Source organism: Tamandua tetradactyla, chromosome 4 (genome assembly GCF_023851605.1).
Source record: "Tamandua tetradactyla isolate mTamTet1 chromosome 4, mTamTet1.pri, whole genome shotgun sequence".
NCBI classification, from domain to species: Eukaryota; Metazoa; Chordata; class Mammalia; order Pilosa; family Myrmecophagidae; genus Tamandua; species Tamandua tetradactyla.
In genome coordinates, this window is record NC_135330.1 from 35,308,550 (window position 1) to 35,329,610 (window position 21,061).

The 21,061-nt window shown below is 37.8% G+C and overlaps 1 protein-coding gene across 1 annotated transcript in view; it reads right to left on the bottom strand.

Annotated features, from left to right (window-relative positions):
- ACBD6 (acyl-CoA binding domain containing 6) overlaps nt 1–20,775 on the bottom strand; it is a 319,330-nt gene extending 298,555 nt beyond the window's left edge. Inside the window, exons 1-3 of the mRNA XM_077157162.1 lie at nt 20,188–20,775; nt 11,332–11,396; nt 8,412–8,508 (exon numbers count right to left, since the gene is read on the bottom strand). Coding sequence (XP_077013277.1) covers nt 8,412–8,508; nt 11,332–11,396; nt 20,188–20,412 — 387 coding nt within the window. The 5' untranslated portion in view covers nt 20,413–20,775. The remainder of the gene's footprint in view (nt 1–8,411; nt 8,509–11,331; nt 11,397–20,187) is intronic.
- Nucleotides 20,776–21,061: the final 286 nt, after the last annotated feature.

Here is a 21,061-nt window from a genome sequence, read left to right on the forward strand (position 1 = left end):
TACAAATTAAAAAATGTTTTTGCATGAGAAAGAACAAAATAATGTCATTACTGCAGTGTGCTGAAAATAGATGGTACTTAATATTTTAAAACTTCAACTAATGTGTGAGACTAAAGCAAAAAATGTTTATTTGGTACAAATCTATTCTTTGACTAGTGCATCTCCTAATATAACTTATGTAGATAGTTGATTGAACACCTTAAGTACATGGAACTTTGTATAGGACATGAGATTTTGTTGGTTTGTCCAGGTGATGCCCTGATGAATCCCAGAGTGATTTGATCAGTGAGTGGAAAAGTATTTGTAAAGTCCCCTTCGGGGAATGGTGAGAACGGGGGAAAACTCAACTTCCCCAAGTTGAATTCTTGATATTCTCACAAGCAGTGTGGACAACCAAAGCTATAGGCTGAGCCCCCAGTCTTGGGATTTGTTTGTATGAAACTTGTCCCCATGGGGGATAGGTCTAGCCTACTTAAAATTAAGCCTAAGAGTCACCCCCAAGAGAACCTCTTTTGTTGCTCAGATGTGGCCTCTCTCTTCAGCCAACACAGCAAGCAGACTCACCACCCTCCTCCTGTCTACGTGGGACATGACTACCAGGGGTGTGGATCTTCCTGGCAGTGTGGGACAGAAATCCCAGAATGAGCTGAGATTCAGCATCAAGGGATTGAGAAAAACTCTAGAATGAGCTGAGACCCAGCATCAAGGGATTGAGAAAAACTTCTCGACCAAAGGGGGAAGAGTGAAATGAGACAAAGTGTCAATGGCTGAGCGATTCCAAACAGAGTCGAGAGGTTGTCCTGGAGGTTAATCTTATGCATTAAGTAGATATCACCTTGTTATCCAAGATGTAATGGAGAGGCTGGAGGGAAATGCCTGAAAATGTAGAGCTGTGTTCCAGTAGCCATGTTTCTTGATGATGATTGTATAATGATATAGCCTTCACAATGTTACTGTGTGATTGTGAAAACCTTGTGTCTGATGCTCCTTTTATTTACCTTGTCAACAGATGAGTGGAACATATGGAACAAAAAAAAATAATAGGGGGAACAAATGTTAAAATAGATTTAGTTTGAAACGCTAGTGATCAATGAAAGGGATCAGTAAGGGGTATGGCCTGTAAAAAAATTTTTTTTTCCTGTTTGTTATATTTTTCTGTTGTCTTTTTATTTCTTTTTCTGAATTGATGCTAATGTTCTGGGAAATGATCATGATGATGAATATGCAACTATGTGATGATATTGTGAATTGCTGAGTGTATGTGTTGGGAATGTTTGTGTTTCTTGTAAATTTTTTTTATTAATAAAAAAATTTAAAAAAAAAGACAAACCAACCATATGCCAGGACCTTATCCCTGACATAAAGTTTGATTAAGTAAATCTGTGGTGAGCCTTGAGCATCAAGGGATTCTGGTGCATGGCCAGGATGCTGAAACAATATTGCAAGGAAATACAAGCAGTCTCATACTACTGGAACATAAAATAAAAGGTGAGGACAAATGAAATCAAAAAGAAAGATAGATGATAAAGACTGAGATGGTATAATCTAGGAATGCCTAGGGTGTATAATGATAGTGACTAAATGTACAAATTTTAAAAATGTTTTTGCAGGAGGAAGAACAAAGGAATGTCATTACTGAAGGGTACTAAAAATAGATGGTAATTAATATTTTAAAATTTTACCTTATATGTGAAACTAAAGCAAAAAATGCTTATTTGGTAAAAAATTTATATTTTGACTAGTGCATTTCCTAATATAACTTATGTAGACAGCTTAACTGAACACCGTAAGTACATAGAACCTTGGGTAGGGCATGAAATTTTGTTGGTTTGTCCAGAGTGATGCCCCGATAAATCTCAAAGTGATTTGTACAGTGAAAAAAAAGTATTTGCAAAGTCCCCTTGGGGGAATGGTGAGAAAGGGGGAAAATTCAACTTCCCCAAGTTGAATTCTTGATATTCTCACAAGCAGTGCAGACAATCAAAGCTTTAGGCTGAGTCCCCAGTCTTGGGGGTTGTTCATATGAAACTTAACCCCACAAAGGATAGGTCAAGCATACTTAAAATTAGGCCTAAGAGTCACCCCCAAGGGAACCTCTTTTGTTGTTCAGATGTGGCCTATCTCTCCAGACAACACAACAAGCAAACTCACCACCCTTCCCCTGTCTAAGTGGGACATGACTCCCAGGGGTGTGGACCTTCCTCGCAACGTGGGACAGAAATCCTGGAATGAGCTGAGACTCAGCATTAGGGGATTGAGAAAACCTCCTTGACCAAAAGGGGGAAGAACGAAATGAGACAAAATAAAGTGTCAATGGCTGGGAGATTTCAAACTGAGTTGAGAAGTTATCCTGGATTATTCTTACGCATTAAATAGATATCACCTTGTTAGTCAAGATGTAGTGGAGAGGTTGGAGGGAACTGCCTGAAAATGTGGAGCTGTGTTCCAGTAGCCATGTTTCTTAAAGATGATTGTATAATGATATAGCTTTCACAATGTGACTATGTAATTGTGAAAACCTTGTGTCTGATGCTCCTTTTATCTACCTTATCAACAGACGAGTAAAACATATGGAATAAAGACGAATAATACAGGGAACAAATGTTAAAATAAATTTAGAGGGCAGGACACGGTGGCTCAGCAGGCAAGAATGCTTGCCTGTCATGCCAGAGGACCTGGGTTCGATTCCCAGTGCCTACCCATGTAAAATAAATAAATAAATAAATAAATAAATTTAGAGTGAAATGCTGGTGATTGGTGAGGGCAAGCGATGGGGGGTATGGTATATATGAATATTTTTGTTTTCTTTTTATTTCGTTTTCTGAATAGATGCAAACGTTCCAAGAAATGATCATGAATATGCAACTATGTGATGATACTGTGAATTACTGATTATATATGCAGAATGGAATGATCAAAGTTACAAATGTTTGCGTTTGTTTGGTGGTGTTTTTTGGTATTTTAAATTAATAAAAAAAAGCTGAATGAATGATGTCCAATTAGATGTAAGAACAGCTGTAGATATTTTGGGTGGGGGTGGGGGAAGAATGTTATAAATATATGCTCGGTATTTGGATAAAACAAAGTTTATTATGGAAAAATAAATAAATAAAAGGTGAGGAGAGGTAGGAGGTAGGACTGAAATATAGATGTGGATCAGATTATCAAGGATTTTGCATGTCATACTAATTTAGTCAATAAGGAACAGGGAACCACTTTTAAACAGGGAAAACAAAGTCATATTTGTACTTCAGATAAGTCATTTTACAAGCAATGTGGAGGACAGAATTGGGAGGAACCAGACTCAAAACAGGGAGGACAATAAGTACATGAAATCTTGAATAGGGAGTGAGTTCTTGTTGGTTTGTCCAGGTTACTGTGATGCCCTGATATATTCCAGAGTAATTTGGATAATGAATAAAAAAGTATTTGCAAAGTTCCCTTAGGGGACTGGGGAGGAAGGAGGAAATATTGAACTTCCCCATTGGGAGAATTTCTGATATTCTCGCAAGCAGAGGGGGCAACCAAATCAATAGGCAGAGCCCTTGATCTCAGGGTTTTGCCCCTATGAAACTTATCCCTGAAAAGAAGAAGCTAAGCCTACTGATAATTATGGCTAAGTGTCATCTCTTTTGTTGTGCAAGTGTGGCCTCTCACTCTAAGCCAACTCAGCAGGTGAACTCACTGCCCTCCCCCTTACATGGGACATGACACCAGGGATGTAAATCTCCCTGGCCACAAGGGACAGAACTCTCAGGATGAACCAGGACCTAGCATCAGGGGACTGAGAAAGTCTTCTTGTTCAAAAGGGGGAAGAGAAAAATGAGACAAAATAAAGTTTCAGTGGCTGAGAGATTTCAAATGGAGATTATTTTTATGCATTATATAGAGAGCCCTTTTTAGTTTATGGTGTATTAGAGTGGCTGGAGGGAAGTAACTGAAACTGCTGAGCTGTGTTCCAGGAGCCTTGATTCTTGAAGACAATTGTATAACGACAGAGCTTTTACAATGTGACTGTGCGATTGTGAAAACCTTGTGTCTGGGGCAGGCCACGGTGGCTCAGCGGCAAGAACGCTTGCCTGCCATGCCAGAGGACCCAGGTTCGTTTCCCGGTGCCTGCCCATGTAAAAAATGAAAATTAAAAAAAAAAAAAAAACCTTGTGTTTGATGCTCTTTTATTCAGGGTATGGACAGATGAGTAAAAAAATATACATGAAAAATAAATAAATAATAGGGAGGATAACGGATAAAATAAATTGGGTAGACTGAAATACTAGTGGTCAATGAAAAGGAAGGGTTAAAGGGTATGAGATGTATGAGTTTCTTCTTTTTATTTCTTTGCCTGGAGTGATTCTGCACTGGTTTGAAAGGATGTATGTCCCCTAGAAAAGCCAAGTTTTAATCTAAATCTCATTTTGTAAAGGCAGAATAATCCCTATTCAATACTGTATGTTTGAATCTGTAATTAGATCATCTCCCTGGAGATGTAACCCAGTCAAGAGTGGTTGTTAAACTGGATTGGGGAAAATGTGTCTCCACCCATTTGGTGGGTCTTGACTAGTTTCTGAAGTCCTATATAGAGTCCTATAAAAGAACATTTTGGAGAATGAGATAGATTCAGAGAGAGCAGAGAAGAACAACATAGCCACGAGAAGCAGAGTCCACCAGCCAGCAACCTTGGAGATGAAGAAGGAAAATGCCTCCCGGGGAGCTTCATGAAACAGGAAGCCAGGAGAAGAAGCTAGCAGATGATGCCATGTTCACCATATGCCCTTCCAGAAGAGAGAGGAACTCTGACTGTGTTCACCATGTGCCCTTCCACTTGAGAAAGAAAGAGACCCTGAACTTCATCGGCCTTCTTGAATCAAGGTATCTTTCCATGGATGCCTTAGATTGGACATTTCTATAGACTTGTTTTAATTGGGACATTTTCTGGGCCTTAGAATTATAAACTAGCAACTTATTAAATTCCCCTTTTTAAAAGCCATTCCGTTTCTGGTATACTGCAATCCGGCAGCTAGCAAACTAGAATAGATACAAATGTTCTAAAAATATCATAGTGATGAATACATAAATATGTGATAATATTATGAACCACGGATTGTACACCATGTATGGACTGTATGTGTGAAGATTTGTCAATAAAAATATTAAAAGAAAAAAGACAAGGGCATGTACTGGAGGTATTGCAACAGCCTAGGCAAGAAATAATGAGAGGCTGACTGTACTAAAACAGAAGTAGTAAGGATGAAAAGAAAGTGATGGATGTGAAATATTTAAAAAATAAAATTTGTGGGACTTGGCAACTAATGAAGTGGCCACTAAGTAGTGATAAAGGAAAGAATGAGGGATGACTTCTAGGATTCTCAGTTGAGTAAACTATTAAATGAAGAGAAATGAAATTTCAAATAAGATCCCAAGCTAATATAAAAGTTTTAAAGATCTACGGACATTTAAAAAAAAAGTAAGGCAATAGGTAGTTACTGGAAACCAAGGTATCAACACCAGTGATTCAGACAGAAGTCCCTAGAAAGTCCTGAGAATAAAGTCAACTTATTCATAATGAACTTTGCTATCTGGTGGTCATAACAGATTTTACTAGGTGTAAATAGAAATGGAGGTGGAATTGCAACTGCAGGAATTATCCAGGCCAATCTCCAGCTATACATCAGATAAGTAGGTGCTCAATTTACAAAGAACATTTTTGGAAATAATAAAAAAAAGAATCTAGAGTGTAATGTTATGGAGGAAGCACGGCAGAATGACAGAAACAGTCAATCAAAAGTGTTTGGAGTGATGAAAAGTTTTGGTAGTAGACGGTAATGATAGCAACACAACACTGTGAATGTGACTGGTACCGCTGAACTGTACACTCGAAAGTGGTTAAAATGTGAAACTCTGAGTTGTATATATAGCACCATAATAAAAAGCTAAAAAAAAATGTAGACAGATATTTCTAGGGAATAGGACTGAATGAATATGAGACAAATTTCATTCTATACTCTCTACATTATTCGAATTTTTATTTGTATATGCTTGTATTACTTTCATTAAGATATTATGTACTGGACAACGTAGAAGAATAACTATACCTTTTCACAAGATTATATTTCCCCTTTCATTCTAACAAAAGCCATAATTCTTACATATTCTGTAAGGCCTTACCCCACATGCCCCAACCTATATTATTTCCTACTTCTCTACTGTTTTAGTCTGTAAGCTGCTGGAATGCGATAGACCAAAAACAGAACGGTTTTTAAAAAAGGGAATTTAAGTTGCTATTTTACAGTTCTAAGGCCAAAGATGTCCAAATTAAGGCAAGGCTATAGAAATGTCCAATCTAAGGCATCTAGGGAAAGATACCTTGGTTCAAGAAGGTCAATGATGTTCAGGGTTTCTCTCTCAACTGGAAAGGCATATGGCTATATGGCGATCACAGTGATGTTTGCTAGCTTTCTCTCCTCGCTTCTTTCTTCATGGAGATGAAGAAGGGGCACTTTTCTTCATCTCAAAGGTCTCTGGCTGTGTGGCCTCTCGAGGTTCTCGTGGCTCTCATGGATCTCACGGCTCTGAAGCTTTTCCCAGATTTAAAGGATTCCGGTAAACTAATCAAGACCCACCTGGAATGGGTGGAGTCATATCTCCCTTTAATCAAAGGTTAATACCCACATTTGGATGAGTCACATCTCTGCAGAGATAATCTAATCAGGTTTCTAACCTGTAGTGCTGAACAGGGATTAAAATAAATGGTTGACTCCACAAGATAGATCAGGATTAAAACATGGCTTTTCTAGGGTGCATAATCCTTTCAAACCGGAACATCTACCTTTCATTCCCATACTTTCAATTCAGTCCTGCTTGTGGTATCTAGAATACACCAATAATGACTGACTACCTTAAAGACTTGTACTGGCTATCTCCTCCATCTGGACTGCCCTTCCTTTGATAACTGTACACCTCACTCCCCCACTTCCTTGAACTCTATGCTCACTGTCACCTTTTCAGTGAGGCTTCCTGGATCATCTTATTTGAAACTGTAACCCTATCTCCTATACTCCCTTTCTCCCCTGCTTTCTCATCAGAGTATTTATCATCTTCTAATATAATATTAACTTATCTATTGTATTCTTTATCCCCAACAGACTGTAAACTCAAGCAAGGATTTATCTGCTTTGTTTACTTCTGTAGCCCTTGCCCCTAGACCTGTAGTGTGTGGAATGAATGCACAGTGTGTGGAATGAATGACTAAATCAATAAAACCTTAACAGTCAGATAAAAAGGACAAAACGCCCCATTTTACATTTGTTTCAACATGAAAGAGTAACCCATTATGGAGTAGGAAAATTTCTGAGAATGAATACTATTGCACATCAAAAACATCAGGAAAGTTTGCACTGACTTCCAAAAGGTCATGAGTTTTATCATCAAGGATATCCTAAATTGAGTATTTCTCCTCTTCTGTAATCATAATTAAGATATACTTTTGTTTGTCATAATGTATCATTCTTTAAGGTTCCTTTCATCTCTGAGATTTTAAGATTCCACAACTGATGGGGAAAAAAATCTTTCATACTGCTGATAACTATGTATCCATGAAATAATTTAACTATTACAAATACACTGAAAACTGCTGAATTCATTCACCATTAGAAGCATATAGACTAAATATTCTGATTGAAAAGAAATACCAAGTCTGTATTTTTGACATGGTACCAACAGCGCCTAATTTCACTGAAACACCAGTTAAACAAGTTTTAAGTTTTTAAACAAAATAGCAACTGCACCTTTATTAAATTATTTCTAGATGCTTTAAGATATTCTCCAATAACAATATAGAAAATCAGAGCATATTTAATGAATAATATCCAATGCCCCCAAAGTTCAAAATAATATCTCCTTCTACCAGACTCCCAAACACTATGTTATTATTGCTATACAATGTTATCATATTTTTAATGTTTTTTTCTCTATATCTTCAAATTACATAATGGCAAAAAGTATGTCTTATTCATCTTTCAACCTTATCTGTAAGCACTGTGTATTCACAAAGAAGATGCCCATAAAATTTTTTAAAAAGAAAAAAAAAAGGAGCAATTTCCCTTTTCCCAAGATCACAACAATGACCTCAAGTTAAATGCTTTCAAATTCTTAAATGAACTGAATTCTTACGAGATTGAAAATTACTGTTATCCTTTTAAAATTTCTCTATAGTTCAGAAAAGTTCTCAGTATTAGCAGCTGTTACTATTTTAACAGTAATATGTTTAGGTAAATAGTGTAACATTCTTACAATCATTTGATTTTAGAAAAAAAAACTTTAAAAATGTTACTTAAGCCTAAAATTAGCTTTAAAAATTTGAGAAAAAGATAATATGCTTCTGGAAAATATCATTTACAATCATTAAGTCTTACCTGAGGATTCCAACCTGGATCTAATTTTTTAACTACTGCGATATATTCCTGCATTGCTTGGCTGGGACTTGAATCACCAAGTGCTTTCCATGCTTCCCTATAGTACAGAATATCCAAAATGACCCGTTATTAACTATATTAATAATACAAATAGTGTATTTCTTTTATTAATAAAAAATAATTTGCATACACACTTTAAGAGTCTGGAGATAAAGATAATAAGCCATAGTTGAGCAGTCCTCTCTATTTGCATTTACATTGGTCTATAGCAGTGTTTTTTAACCTATTTTCCTTATTATCCCACCTAAAGAGCCTTTCTAGACATAATCTTTTCCTAACTACTCTTCCCCATGAAATTTTACTAACAGATATACTGCCTATCTGTTGAACCTTGGAGGACCATAAACCACTGTATAATATCTAAGATTTTATTATCCCCCCAAAATCAATTTCCATCCCTGTTGAGAATGCATGGTCTACAGACCAACAGAGATAGTTCCTAACTTACAAATTGTGCTTTTGGCACTTCAGTAGTATGAAAACTAGTTATCACATAAGACAACATTCCCTAGGAAAATACTCCAAACTTCTTACTTGAGAGGCAAGAAAGACACTTTTCCCTTCTGCTGTTAAGCTATCTAGTGCCAATCCTGAGGTCTCAGGCAAGGACTTCAAAAGTAAAGACTGGTGAGAGTAGTTGAAAGGTAGTAATGTGTAAGAAGACAGGAACTTCCTACAGTATAAATACCAAGAGCAATGTAATATTTTAGTCCTCAGTTCCCTTCTGGGTCATTTCTTTCTCTTTTTCCTGCCAGCTGCCAGTACAGGCATGCTTCTTGGTTTTCCCCTGCCAATTCTTTCTCCTTCCAATCTGAGTTTCTCTATTTCCCTGGTCCACTGTAAAACAAAATTCAGTCCCACAGTTTTTACTATCTCCTTGTTCCTATGATGAATATAACATCTTGAGTTTTCCTAAATTTATTTTTACTGAACCTCTTGAGATTAACTTGTGCACCATAGCACTTTATGCCTAAATATATAAAGATACATCAATACTATCATCTAATATATAGAACATAGTCAGATTTCCCTAACTGTCTCAATAATGTCTTTTATAGCTCTTTTCCCCCAGACCAGGAGCCAATAAAGATTCACACATAGCACAAAATTTCATATATCTTTAGCCTTTTGGGTCTTTCATGACATTTACATTTTTCAAATGTTTTTTGGACATTCTATAAACCCAAATAAATAGTTTTATAAAGTATCCCTCAATTTGGAGTTGTCTTACCTATATAGTGTTCTTGACATAAGTGTTTAATTATAACTGAAATCAGGATAATATTTTGGCAAGAGTAATGTATAGGGGACATGTCCTTTACAATGTATCACATCAGGGGGCACATGATATCAGTCTGTCCCATTATCAATGATAAGACTGATGACTCAATAAAGGCAGTGTCTGCTAGATTTCTGCTTTGTTATTAATAAGTAAAATGTGGGTCAGACTGTACAATGGTTTTAGCATCCATTAATGATTCTTGCCAGAACGAATTATTACTATAGTGGTTGTAAACTGTTTTAATTGCTAAAAACGATGGAAAAAGAGGTAAGGCACAAGAAAAAATAATAGTGAAGTTAAAAAATTCATAAATTAAAACAAGACACTCACAAAGTTACATTGGGTAATCTCTAGAATAGTAATAAAGTGCCGGTCAGAATACTGTTTATTACTATCAGCAGAGAAAGCTTATGCCAGAACGTAAATCAAAGGAATGCCCCTTTCATGGACAAAATCTTAGACAAACAAAAAAAAAAAAATTTCGGGTGGTGTGACAGTGGCTCAGTGGCAGAATTCTTGCCCGCCATACCAGAGACCAGAATTCTATTCCCAGTACCTGCCCAAGCAAAAAATTTTAAATTTTTTTAATAAATTTAAAAATGCCAACTGAACTAAACAGTACACTTGATGACATAATTGATTTACATGCCAGTTCAAGCTCCATATCTCCTTGCAGATGGGTAACACATACTTTGCAGACAGGCATTTAGTCCAGGGGACCACTCTTAGAGTAACATTACTCTAGAATGCAAAGTTAGAATCCATTTTTCTTAGTACTTCCTCCCTCTACAACCATACTTCATCATTGTTTTTGTTTTGATGTGCTTTTTTGTTTTTTCACCCTATCCTTTGTACTTCCTTTAATTCTAGGGCTAATGCTCCAAAATCCTTCTTCTATAAAAAAAAGGTTCCTTACTATATGCAATTTCTTTTTTTTCACTTAGATAAGGAAAAGAGAAAATAAGGTCTTATAAATGGTAAGAGGGAATCTTTGAATTATAAGTAAAAAATCTGAGGAAGGTGGTTTATCATGTTTTTTCATATATTCAGAGGAAGTAATAGGCTTATTGCTGTTTTTTTCTCCTTCTTCCCAAGAGGTTATTATAAACAACTCTTTATGGGGCCTGGGTAAAGATAAGAGGCAAGGAACAATACCACTGAGACAAAAATAAAATTGGGGGTAGGGAATGGGAAGAGTTAAAAAATGGGGATTATGCTGTTCTTCTTTCCCATCTTCCTGGCAAAGATCCCTTCAGAGGAGAGAAGAGGTGACCCATTAGGGGCTGTAAAGCAGGAAAGGAAGATCTCAAGCAATAGCTTTTATGGTTACTCTCTAAGAAACAATTCGTATGTAAGGAATGCAAGTCTATTGTGAACTACTTATATACCAACAACATGGCATAAGAATCCTCTAGGAGACTTAGCTAAAAGCGGATTATTTTAATCTCTCTCCCAACTGCCTGTCGTAAGCATAGTCTACGGCAAAGAGCGATTAATATAAAAATAATTCTTTAATCTGCTATTCTGTAATTCTTAAACACCTAAATCATTTCATTAGGGATTCCCAGAATTTCTTACCATTTTTGCTTTCCTTCAAAATCAAAGAAGCTTGGTTTAGGAGTATTGCAATTTCCAATTTTGACCTATATGGGGGAGAAAAAATTCAATAACTTATTTTTCAAAGAAATGCCTGAGAGACTTATTTTCAAATGTATTACAAATATTTAGTAATACAGTTAGAAAACATGCATCTATATAGAACAACAAAATTTACCATTCTTTACAAAAACTAACTTTAAATACAAGCTGCTTTGGCTTATTGCATGCAACTGCAGTTAACTAATACTATAATATGGAAAAACTTGGTGACATACAGTGCATTCCTAAATTAGTAAACAAATTATATATATGAAAAATTAAAATGTAGATTATACAATCTTTATCATTTACAATATGAATTTTAAACATGCAATTAACAAACTTTAAAATTCAGTTTATCAGCACTCAGAGTTACTTTATGCTGATTCTCATAACACTATCAGTACCTCATAGCTCTCAAACTCCAAGATAATAAAGCACACCATTTTAAAAGTGTCTATTATGAAACTTATCAAAATAAATTTAAAAAAATAAATGTTTATATGTAAAACCAATTTCAAGGTTTTCTCAACAACTTACTTTACAATAATCTTCTTGTTTGTGTTTAATATCTATCTTTTTTGGGGGGGGGTATGCTGTATGACAAGGTCACATTTCATTATTTTCCCACGTGCGTATTCCATTATTGCAGCACCATATGTTGAATTTTTTTGTTTGTTTGTGTGCTGGTTTGAAAGGATGTATGTACCCTAGAAAAGCCATATTTTAAGCCTAATCCCATTTTGTAAAGCAACGTTTCTTCTCATCTATTCAGTCGTGTATGTTTGAAACTGCAATTAGATCATCTCCCTGGAGATGTGATTTAATCAAGAGCTGCTGTTAAACTGGATTAGGTGGAGATGTGTCTCCATCCATTCGGGTGGGACTTGATTAGTTTTCTGGAATCCTATAAAAAAGAGAAAACATTTTGGAGAAAGGTCAGGAGGTTCAGAGAGAGCAGAGAAGAACGACATAGCCATGAGAAGCAGAGTCTTACCAGCCAGTGACCTTTGGAGATAAAGAAGGAAAATGCCTACCAGGAGTTTCATGAAACAGGAAGCCAAGAGAGGAAGCTAGCAGATGACGCCATGTTGGCCAAGTGCCCTTTCAGATGAGAGAGGAACCCTGACCATGGTCACCATGTGCCTTTCCAAATGAGAGAGAAACTCTGTGTTCACCATGTGCCTTTCACTTGAGAGAGAAATCCTGAACTTTATCAGCCTTCTTGAACCAAGGTGTCTTTCCCTGGATGCCTCTGACTGGACATTTCTATAGACTTGTTTTAAATGGGACATTTTCTCAGCCTTAGAACTAGCAACTTATTAAATTCCCCTTTTTGAAAAGCCATTCTGTTTCTGGTATATTGCATTTCAGCAGCTAGTAAACCAGAACAGTTTGTTTTTTGATTGTTTGTTTTGCTTGTTTCTTTGTTTTTTGGGGAAGGGCATGGACAGGGACTCAAACCCAGGACTCCTGCATGTTAGGCAAGAATTCTACCACTGAATTCTTGCACCCCTTTAACATCCATTTTTAATCCTCAGATAACATTTGTGGTTAAACTATAGAGGGATTAAATTCACAAAAGTGCAGAATTCACTACACAGCCATTGATTTCCACTTTGAGAAGAATTCTCCCTTTCATATCAATGTGCATAGCACTTACTCTGTAAATTCCGTATGGCACTTTTCACATTCTACCTTGTGTAAGGAAGTTTTGCATTTAGTCTCATCTTTCTATTAGAACTATTAGAGCCTCCAAGAAACTATTCTTAACTCACTCATAGAACCTAATACAGTGCCTACTTTGAGGTAGTAAAAAAATGTTTGTTTTTCATAAAGAATGAATATATTAAACTTGTGTTCAACAAAATACCTATTTCACAAACGCTAAATGCCACGTGACCGAATTTACTTCTCAGGGATCTTTCTCTCCTTATACATTTACACATTTGAATGTTGTTAAAATCAAACTAATCCATTCACTCAGACAGATGGGTCTACTCACTGCCTTAGGGATTTTTAGTTCTGTGTTTTACCCATGTTATTCCCTCACCTGAAAATCCTTTTCTCCTCTCAGCTCTTCAAAATGCTACACTTCCTTCAAATCCCAATCAAGTTCCTAAACTTTACACCCAAAGCACAAGCAACAAAAGAAAAAATAAATGGGAACTCCTCAAAATCAAATGTTTCTGCACTTCAAAAGTCTTTGTCAAAAGGTGAAGAGGCAGCCAATTCAATGGGAGAAAATATTTGGAAATCACATATCAGACAAAGGTTTGATTTCCTGTATATACAAAGAAATTATACAACTCAACAACAAAAGAACAACCCAATTATAAAATGGGCTAAAATATGAATAGGCATTTTTTTTTTAAGAACAAATACAGATGGCTCAAAAGCACATGAAGAGATGCTCATTTTCACTGGCTATAAGGGAAACGCAGATCAAGACTACAATGAGATACCACCTCACACCTATAAGGATGGCTGCTATTAAACAAACAAGAAACTATAAATGTTGGAGGGGATGTGGAGAAATTGGGACACTTATGTACTGCTGTTGGGAATGTATAATGCTGCAGCCACTATGGAAGACTATCTGGCGGTTCCTTAGTGATCTAGTTTGCTAGCTGCTGGAATGCAATATACCAGAATGCATATACCAGAAATGGAATGGCTTTTAAAAAGGGAATTTAATGAGTTGATAGTCTACAGTTCTAAGGCCGAGAAAATGTCCCAATCAAAACAAGTCTATAGAAATGTCCAATCAAAGGCATCCAGGGAAAGATACCTTGGTTCAAGAAGGCAGATGAAGTTCACGGTTTTTCTCTTGGCTGGAAGGGCACATGGCAAGCAAGGCGTCATCTGCTAGCTTTCTCTCCTGGCTTCCTGTTTCATGAAGCTCTCTGGGAGGCGTTTTCCCTCTTCATCTCCAAAGGTCGCTGGCTCGTAGGCTCTCTGATTCTCATGGCTATGTCGTTCTTCTCTGCTCTCTCTGAATCACTTATTCTCAAAAATGTTTCCCCTTTTATAGGACTTCAGAAACTAATCAAGACCCTCCCGAATGGGTGGAGACATGTCGTCATCTAATCCAGTTTAACAACCACTCTCGATTACATCACATCTCCAGGGAGATGATTTAATCACAGTTTCAAACATACAATGCTGAATAGGGATTAGAAGAAGTAGCTGCCTTTACCAAATGGGACTAGGACTAAAACATGGCTTTTCTAGAGGACATACATCCTTTCAAACCAGCACACTTAGGAAACTAAATATTGAGCTGCCCTATGACCCAGCAGTAGCACTTGGTTTATACCCGGAAGAACTGAAAGCAACAACACAAACAGACATTTGCATACCAATGTTCACAGCAGCATTATTCACAATCACCAAAAGATGGAAACAAACCAAATGCCCATCAACAATGAGTGGATCAACAAAACATGGTTGTTCTAGTTTGCTAGCTGCCAGAATGCAATATACCACAAACAGAATGGCTTTTAAAAAGGGGAATTTAGTAAGTTGCTAGTTTACAGTTCTAAGGCCAAGAAAATGTCCCAATTAAAACAAGTCTATAGATATGTCCAATCAAAGGTATCCATCCAGGGAATGATACCTTGGTTCAAGAAGGCCAATGAAGTTCAAGGTTTCTCTCTCAAGTGAGAAGGCACACGACAAACACAGTCAGGCTTCTCTCTCAGCTGGAAGGGCACATGGAGAACACAGCATCATCAGCTAGATTCTTCTCCTGGCTTCCTGTTTCATGAAGCTCCCCGGGAGGCATTTTCCTTCTTCATCTCCAAAGGTCACTGACTGGTGGACTCTGCTTCTCATGTCTATTGTCATTCTGCTCTCTCTGAATCTCTTTCATTCTCCAAAATGTTTCCTCTTTTATGGGACTCCAGAAACTTATCAAGACCCACCAAAATGGGTGGAGACATGTCATCACCTAATCCAGTTTAACAACCACTCCTGATTAAATCATATCTCCGGGGAGATGATCTGATTACAGATTCAAACATACAGTATTGAATAGGGTTATTCTGCCTTTATGAAATGAGATTTAAATTAAAACATGGCTTTTCTAGGGGACATAGATCCTTTCAAACAAGCACAATGGTATATACATACAATGGAATATTATGCAGCAGTAAGACAAAATGACGTCCTGAAGCATATGACAAGATGGATGGCCTTGAGGACATAATGCTGAGTGAAATTAGACAGACACAAAAGGACAGATACTGTATGATTCCACTTTCATGGCCAGCATAAAAAAAAACCAGAGGCTTATAATACAGAATATAGGGGACTTAGAGATACATAGAAGCTAGAGATGGGTGAACTGCTAGCTAATGAGGCTGAACTCCAATGTAAGGGAATAGATAGGAACGAAGATGATTCTCTAGTGGGTCTAGAAGTAATGTTACCATATTGAGGACGAACAAGACTGAAAGGGGTTGTATAGACCTACGTGTTCCAGTGACTCACACTAGAAATATGAATGACTTCTCATAAGAATTACTTCAAAGATACGATTCTTGTATAAAGAGTACTTACGTGCAGGGTACAGGGGGAAAACTGCTATTGCATATTATGAGCTATGCTCAAAAGGAAACCATCAGCACTACCACAGCAACTGCAGAGGTAAATAATGGGGGGAGGGACAAGAGTCAAGAGGAGGCTAGATCTCCTATTTGGTGAAGGTGTGTTTATTGGTTTTCTGTATCTTGGGAACAATGAAAGTATCTAAAATTGAGAATGTTGATGGTCTGTGGACTTTGGGCCCTCTACATGATGCCCGATGAATTCAAGTGGCTGAAGGATGCACTGATGGAGTAGATTGGTGTATACTTACGAACAAAGGTTGTAGCGCTACACAAAGGAACAATGTCATGAGGCATGCAACAATGTAAGTGAACATGTGGGACATTTGGTGAGACAAAATAAGCCAGAAACAAAGAACAACAATGGTATGGTCACCTTTAGAAAATGCTTATAAGAAAACAGGAGCCTAGACTGTAGGCTTTTAGAGCAGACACATTAAGTTTGGAGTGGTGATTATTATTTCTGGATTTTGAGAGGCGGTTTAAAGATACAACCTGATATTTAGAGATAAGAATGAAGCTGAACAGGCTGGGGTAAAGTAACTCAGAACACAGGGGTAAGGAAAACAGTGTCTATATTTTAGAACCTTACATACTCTTTGAGACCAATGGAAGAAAGATTTATTTGATCTAGAACTGAAATTTTCTGTAGAGCATAATCTAATTCAACCTATCTGTATAGCTCATCTGAACAACTGAAACACAGGAAGCACAGAATAAGAAAGGTCCTTTAACCCTGTATAGATAATTGTAATGCCTGGAAACATCCTAGAGTACATTAAGCAGATAATCAAAAAGTATTGGCAAAGTCCCCTGAGGGAGGGAAGAAAGACTATGGAACTATTGAACCTTATCATCAGGGAATCCTCTGATACTGTGTCAAACTTTAGGGACACCCAAATCAATAGGCCATGCCCTCGATCATTAGGCTTACTCTTGTGAAGCTTATGTAGGTAGCAGAGAAGCTTAGACTACCTATAGGCATGCCAGAGAGTCATTTCTGGAGGACGTCTGTTGTTGCTCAGATGTGGCCTCAGTCTCTCTAAGCCCAACTCTGCGAGTGAAATCATTGCCCTACCCCTACGTGCGACATGACATTCAGGGGTGAAAGTCTCTCTGGTGATGTGGGAGATGACTCCCAAGGATGCATCCAGATCTGGCACCGTGGAATCAACAATTCCATCCTGACCAAAACGGGGAAAAGAAGTGTAATTAATAAAGTTTCAGTGGCAGAAAGAATTCAAATAGATTCGAGAGGCTACTCTGGAGTTTGCTCTTATGCAAGCTTCAGTTAGATCTTGCTACCTATCATAACCTGTCAACCCCTGTATTTCTTGAACAATCACCAGAAACCAAACACTTCATACATATCTCAAAAGAATCACACAATGATTCTGTGAAGTGTGCCATTATAAACTCATTTTATACATGAAGACAGAGAAGGAGATTGGTCTCAGTTCACACAGCAGGAAGGTATAGAGGCAGGATTTGAATCTAGGACTGTTTGACTTCAAGCCCCAATATTCCTTCACTGTATCACTTTGTCTTACATGCTATATAGAACTGGGTTTTATTTCTGGAGCATCTCTAAAATCACCTAAACTATTGGATTATTAAAATATAAATGAGATAAACTATACAAATGATATAATCATGATAAAAATAACTTATTACTAATTTTGTTTTTTTATTCAGACACCAGCCAGTGGCAGAAAGGAATACCAGCACCTATTCTTCATTACATCTATAGTAATAGAAGTTTCAGCTAGACACATGGCCATCCAGCAGAACATCACATGCGTCTATTTAACTTCTGCGAGGTTCTGGAGATTAGATGTATATAAATTATATAATTACCTTCCCTAAAAATAAAGGAGTCTTTCATCTTAAAAGTGAAAATGCTCTAAAATTGATTTAGGTGATAAATGTCCAACCATGTGATGATACTGTGAACTAATGATTGTTACTCTGGATGGATCATATGGCCAGTGAATATATTTCAATAAAACTGTTTTTTTAAAAAGGGGTGGTGCTTATCTCCCCCTTCCCCTTTACCCTGATTAGAACATACACGTGACGACAGTGAGCCACTTCTAGGCATGAAAAGAGAATTTTAAGGCAGCAGTTCTCAAACTTTTTGGTCTCAAGGTCCCTTAACACTCAGAAATTAAGGACCCCAAAGAGCTTTTCTTTATATATGGGTTTTCACTAATGATATTTACCATATTAGAAATTAAAACAGAAACCATATTTTAAAATGTGGGTTAATTAATTTAAAATAATAATAAACTTGTAGTAGTTAGGTTCAGGTCTCAACTTGGCCAGGTGATGCTGCCTAGTTCTGTGGCTGTTGACTTATATCATCAGCATGTAAAATTTATCTATTGCTGATGACATCTGCAATTGTCTAAGAGAGTACCTCCCACAATGAGTAACATTTAATTTAATTAGGTGGAGGCTTAAAAGAAAAAAGTCAGAGGATAGCTCAGCAGCTCAGACCCAGAAGTTGGAGATACAGAAAGGAATTGCCCAGAGAAAGCCATTCGAACCAAGAAGCCTGGAGGGAAGGTCAGCAGACGCCTCAGGATGCTTTCCCAAGTGACACAGGAAGCCAGAGGAAAGCCAGCTGCCTTTACTCCGAAGAACTATAAATTTGTAACTAAATAAATCCCCTTTATAAAAGCCAGTTCATCTCTGGTGTATTGTATTCTGGAAGCACTGGCAAACGAAAACATTATATGTTAACATAAAATTTTATGGAAAATAACTATATACTCAAAAACAAAATTTTATAAGAAGAGTAACATTGTTTTATATTTTGTAAATCTCTTTCGTGTCTGGCTTAATAGAAGGCAGTTGAATTCTCAAATCTACATTTGCACTGAACCTGTCGCAATATGTTGTTTTGACTGAAGCACAGGAAGAAAACTGGCATCACACAGACATGTTGTTAGAAAAAGGAGAAAATTTTAATAGACTTTTCAGATAATTGTAGATATTCTACACGTTTACATCTAGATTCCTCAAATACATTGCAAACCTCTTGAGGGCAAGTATCATGATGCTTTTGCTTTTCAGCATACCCTATAGGCACAACACCTAAGTTTTGTGTACAGAAAAGGCACTAACTAAACAAATATTTGTTGATTGATAAATCAACCATTTTTCCTTCTGATTCCTTACAATGCCTCTTTGAATGATAAATTAAACATACCTTATATGAATAACTCATTAACATCCAAATTTCCAGTTAAAGTTCAGGACTTCAGAGAGAGCTGGGAGTTACAATTGAGTTCGGATTTATCTGTATGACCATGGACAAGTTACCTCTAAAATTTTATGATTATATAAAATTTTATGATTATATGTAACAGACTGAAATATTCAGTCAAAACATAAGTCTGAGATCTACAAGGTTAAAAAAACACAAAAGTAATATTTTGTTTATTGATCATCCCATTTATTGCAATCATATTATTCTCTTGGATCTCAAAGATATTTATTAACATTTATCATATTTACTGCCATATGACCCCTTGCAAGAGTGAATGATTCAAGCTAGAAAAACGTTTGTCATTATTTCAAGGTGCTAATGATAGGGTGATATTTGGGAAAATACAATCAATGCAAACTAAGGTCTATAGTTAATAACACCAATATTATTTCATTAATTATAACAAAGGCACTATACCAAAGATAAAAGTCAAAAATAGGGAGGTAAAAGGGGTATGAGTTTCTTTTTCGGAAGAAACGAGAATGTTCTCGTATCTATTGTGGTGGAGAATGTATAACTGTGATTATACCAAGAGCCATTCATTGTACATTTAGTGTAGTGTAAGGTGTGTGAATAAAACCGTTTAAAAAAATGAATGATAAATCTTATTTTATCATCCTCATTCTGTAAAGACTATGAAGCTGGTAAAAGGCTATGTGCAAAGTCACTGAATGTTTCAATGAGGACAGAAAAACTGTCATTTAGTGTTCAGCATATCACTCGTAGGATAGCAGACAGGACCTTCCTATGTCATGAATGATGCTAACCCCCAGCAGATGATTCAAAACAAAACACAGGCAAACTTCATTATACCTAGCCATTAAACATGTACGTTTGCTATCTGTTTTTGGAGGAAAGAGAAGGCAAGGCCCCCTTGTCTCTCCTACATCCACTCCTTCCCTGCGACCTTACCTGCTTGTACCTGGCATACAGATACAGGAGCTGCTCCCTGCTGGCCACCTCAATCAGGCTTTGGAGATGTACTGCAGCCTTCTCGAACAACTCCGTCAGGCTCCTGGACGCCTTCAACTCGGGGTTCTGATGGGACTCCCCGGCATCACCGGAGTCCTCCTCCGAGCTAAGCTCCCCGCTACTGCTGCCTGTGGTGGCCCCCGTGGGCAGAAATGACGAGGCCATGTCTCCTTGCTCGGTCGGTCTCTCTGTGTCCGGTCTGTCCTCCTCAAACCAGGTGTACCGCGGGCAAACGGGTCTGGATGGCCAGTCTAGGTCCTGAACTTGAATCGGACTCAAGCTGACTTACTACGCCGCGCTCCGTCACGGAACTCTGCCTCCCTCCCACTTCTACCCTGCTACACTCTGCCGCTCTCTCCCCAGTAGATCCGGCCTCCCAGCTCTTCCCTCTAACAGTGCGCCCAGATTCGTCAGCACTTCCCCCAACGGCGCGGAAGCCGAGAGGCAACACAGACCCGACGGGTGGCGGAGAGGGCTGCACGCGGCCGGCTGACGGGCCGACGGGGGTGGGGCTGCGTGCGCGCCTGAGCATGCGCATTAGGCTCGCGCTAGGGGTAACGCGCGGCTTCTGCGGCGCGCGACCCGTTTGAGCCTGCTCAGCGCCGGTAGGGGGAAGTGTAGGTGGCCTTACGGTGGACGCTCTTTTTACCCAAAACTCGCGGGATCTCGCTGGTTTGATGCTGTTTGGAAAAACTATCTTGAGTCGTTCTGTTCCCGCTAATGTTTCCGTTGTAATTAGTGGTCACACAGTCTGGATCTCGTCCTCGGGATAGGCTGTCAGGAGTGGGGGGTGGCGGAAGGAGACCGTCTATTT